Source organism: Octopus bimaculoides, chromosome 14 (assembly GCF_046866305.1).
Source record: "Octopus bimaculoides isolate indiv1 chromosome 14, ASM4686630v1, whole genome shotgun sequence".
Classification (NCBI taxonomy): domain Eukaryota; kingdom Metazoa; phylum Mollusca; class Cephalopoda; order Octopoda; family Octopodidae; genus Octopus; species Octopus bimaculoides.
In genome coordinates, this window is record NC_142941.1 from 47,046,583 (window position 1) to 47,049,082 (window position 2,500).

Sequence of the window (2,500 nt, forward strand, 5' to 3'; positions counted from 1 at the left end):
CGAATGTGATGAAGGTGAATGGCTGGAACCAAGAAAGAAAAAACAGAAATCACGTAATCTAGCATCATGAAAGTGAGATGTGTTAGAGAAGTGTATGGTCGATGATGACGATGATGATGATGATGATGATGATGATGATGATGATGATGATGATGATGATGACGACGACGCCGACAACGATGATGATGGCGACGCTAATGATGACGATGAGGGTGATGGTTGTGATGACGACGACGACGACGATGATGATAATAACAACGATGAAAGAGATGACGATGACGATGACGATGACGATGACGATGATGGTGATGATGATGATGATGATATCGATGATGGTAGCGATGATGATGATGACAATGACAATGACGAGGAGGAGGAGGGGAAGGACGAGGATGACGATGACAATGACGACGATGACAATGATGACGATGATGTTGATGATGATGACTTCTATATATCGTTTAGCACCTTGTAAGATAGGTGCCGCGAGGAGTGCCTCAATACTGTGCTCACCGAGAGGGTTATTCACAAGTGTTTTGCTACTAACTTGAAAAGGCCTAATTGAAATCCTTACTAATTACCAAACTATCTGTCGTCAACATGTTTTGCAGTCCTATCCTACTACACAAAAAACAAAGACATATGAGATCCGAACTGATTTATGACTTCTATAATGTAAACAGAAGTGCGTTAAACGACGTTGGACAATCTCAGCATTTCTTGGAGAAATAGAAAGAAAATGAACTCGGTAAAGCAAACTAATGAACCAGTCTTTAAATTCTACATTGCTGCCACTACTTACATCTAAAGGATATATCAATCATCGCAGTACATGCTAGCCTCGGGCGCTCGACACTCGATAGAGTCGTTATGCCATTCACCATCGCTTGGACATTTAAATCTGATGCAGCTCATACCGCTCCATTTCTGATCACATTCGATTTCTCCCAGAATGCAGGAGTAGATTTGACTCCTCGCAATGTAAAGCGTAAAGATCCCCTTCGGTCACGAATGACCATGAGATTGCACATAGAAAGTTCCCCTCCGAGGCATAAGTCCAGGCAAAGTTGTTTATGGAAGACCAGCAGTCGCCCATGCATACCAGCCTTCCTTCTCTGCACCACCGATGTTATCCAAGGGAAAGGCAAAAGCCGATACAGCTTGGCACCAGTGACATCGCAACTCATTTCTACAGCTGAATGAACAAGAGCAACGTGAAATAAAGTGTCTTGCTCAAGGACACAACACATAGTCTGGTCCAGGAATTGAACCCACTACTTCATGATTGTGAGCCCGACGCTCTAATAACTGAGCCACGGGCCTCCGCAATGTATTGATACATTATATAAACAATATATCCACAAAAGATTGAAATCCAAAATTGACTTCGGCACCATTTGAACTCATGACATAGAAAGCCAGAACGAATACCAGAAATCATAGTGCCAGCCCGATGTGTTAAAGCCTCTGCTTTAGAGCCAACGAACTTAGCCATCTGAGAATTAAATGTCATTGCAATGGACGAAAAGCCAGCATCAAAGACGGTTTGATAAAACACTCTCTTCTCAACTTGTTGTAATATACTGCATTCATTGGGAAATGCATCATCTCAATATTACTTCACAACGATTCGGCGATTCAATCAGTCTCTCAGTTCACTTCTCCTTCCACATCGCCACTCGTTTTCTGTGCCTCTTACACTAAAGCATTACTCAAACGAATGGATCAGATAACATCATATAAGATGATTGTTCAGATCGTTATAAAAGCATAACTTTAACCCGTCATGATCCATTCTTAGAAATGCTTTCTTAAGAAATCCTAATGCTTTATTCAGGAACGATAACACTGATTAATATCCAGACTAAATGTTTTGACGTGGATGAAATTATTTTTCGCTACGGTCTTGAAACGATGCTTATATCAATTGCCCCTTGTAAATGCTTACAGCGGCGACTCAGTACTAATCTAAACCGAAGGTCTCAAAATGACCTTCACGTAAGATTAAACATAATCCCATAGATAAAATTAAGTTTACTGTATTAATGAATTTCATGTTAGTTGCCTATTGATTCTACATGCAACAAATATTTTAACCGTATTATTACGTCATAGCGAAGCGTTTAAGATAGATAGATAGATAGATAGATAGATAGATAGATAGATAGATAGATAGATAGATAGATAGATAGATAGATATGAGTGCAGAATAAAACAACATATTTTATTTCTATTGCATCATGAATTACGTAAGCTTTTTAGAAGTTTTCCTGTTGTATGTACGCGCTTTTGTTGATTGCAGTTTTCCAAACACGCGTGTGATGGGTGTAATCCGTATAAAAGAGTTTGTTTTCAGTAGTTTTGTCAAATTTCTGATTCAGTTTCGAATTTAGAATTCTTATGAAGTATTCTCACTGTGCCTTTCATAGTTAATCTTTTTTTATGCCCTTATTTTTTTTTAAAAGGAAATATTTTCAGTTTTCTATTTGCATGAATAGAA

General features: G+C 38.8%; 1 protein-coding gene across 2 annotated transcripts in view; it reads right to left on the reverse strand.

The window, feature by feature from the left end:
- Positions 1-2,500, reverse strand: part of LOC106870532 (BTB/POZ domain-containing protein 16) — a 125,281-nt gene that overhangs the window by 22,802 nt on the left and 99,979 nt on the right. For both annotated transcript variants that reach the window (XR_016244335.1, XM_089362803.1), the window contains exon 13: positions 1-22. This exon is cut by the window's left edge and continues 61 nt beyond it. Coding sequence is in view for 1 of the 2 variants with exons in the window: in XM_089362803.1 (XP_089218929.1) it covers positions 1-22 (22 nt within the window). In the remaining variant the exon portion in view is untranslated. The remainder of the gene's footprint in view (positions 23-2,500) is intronic.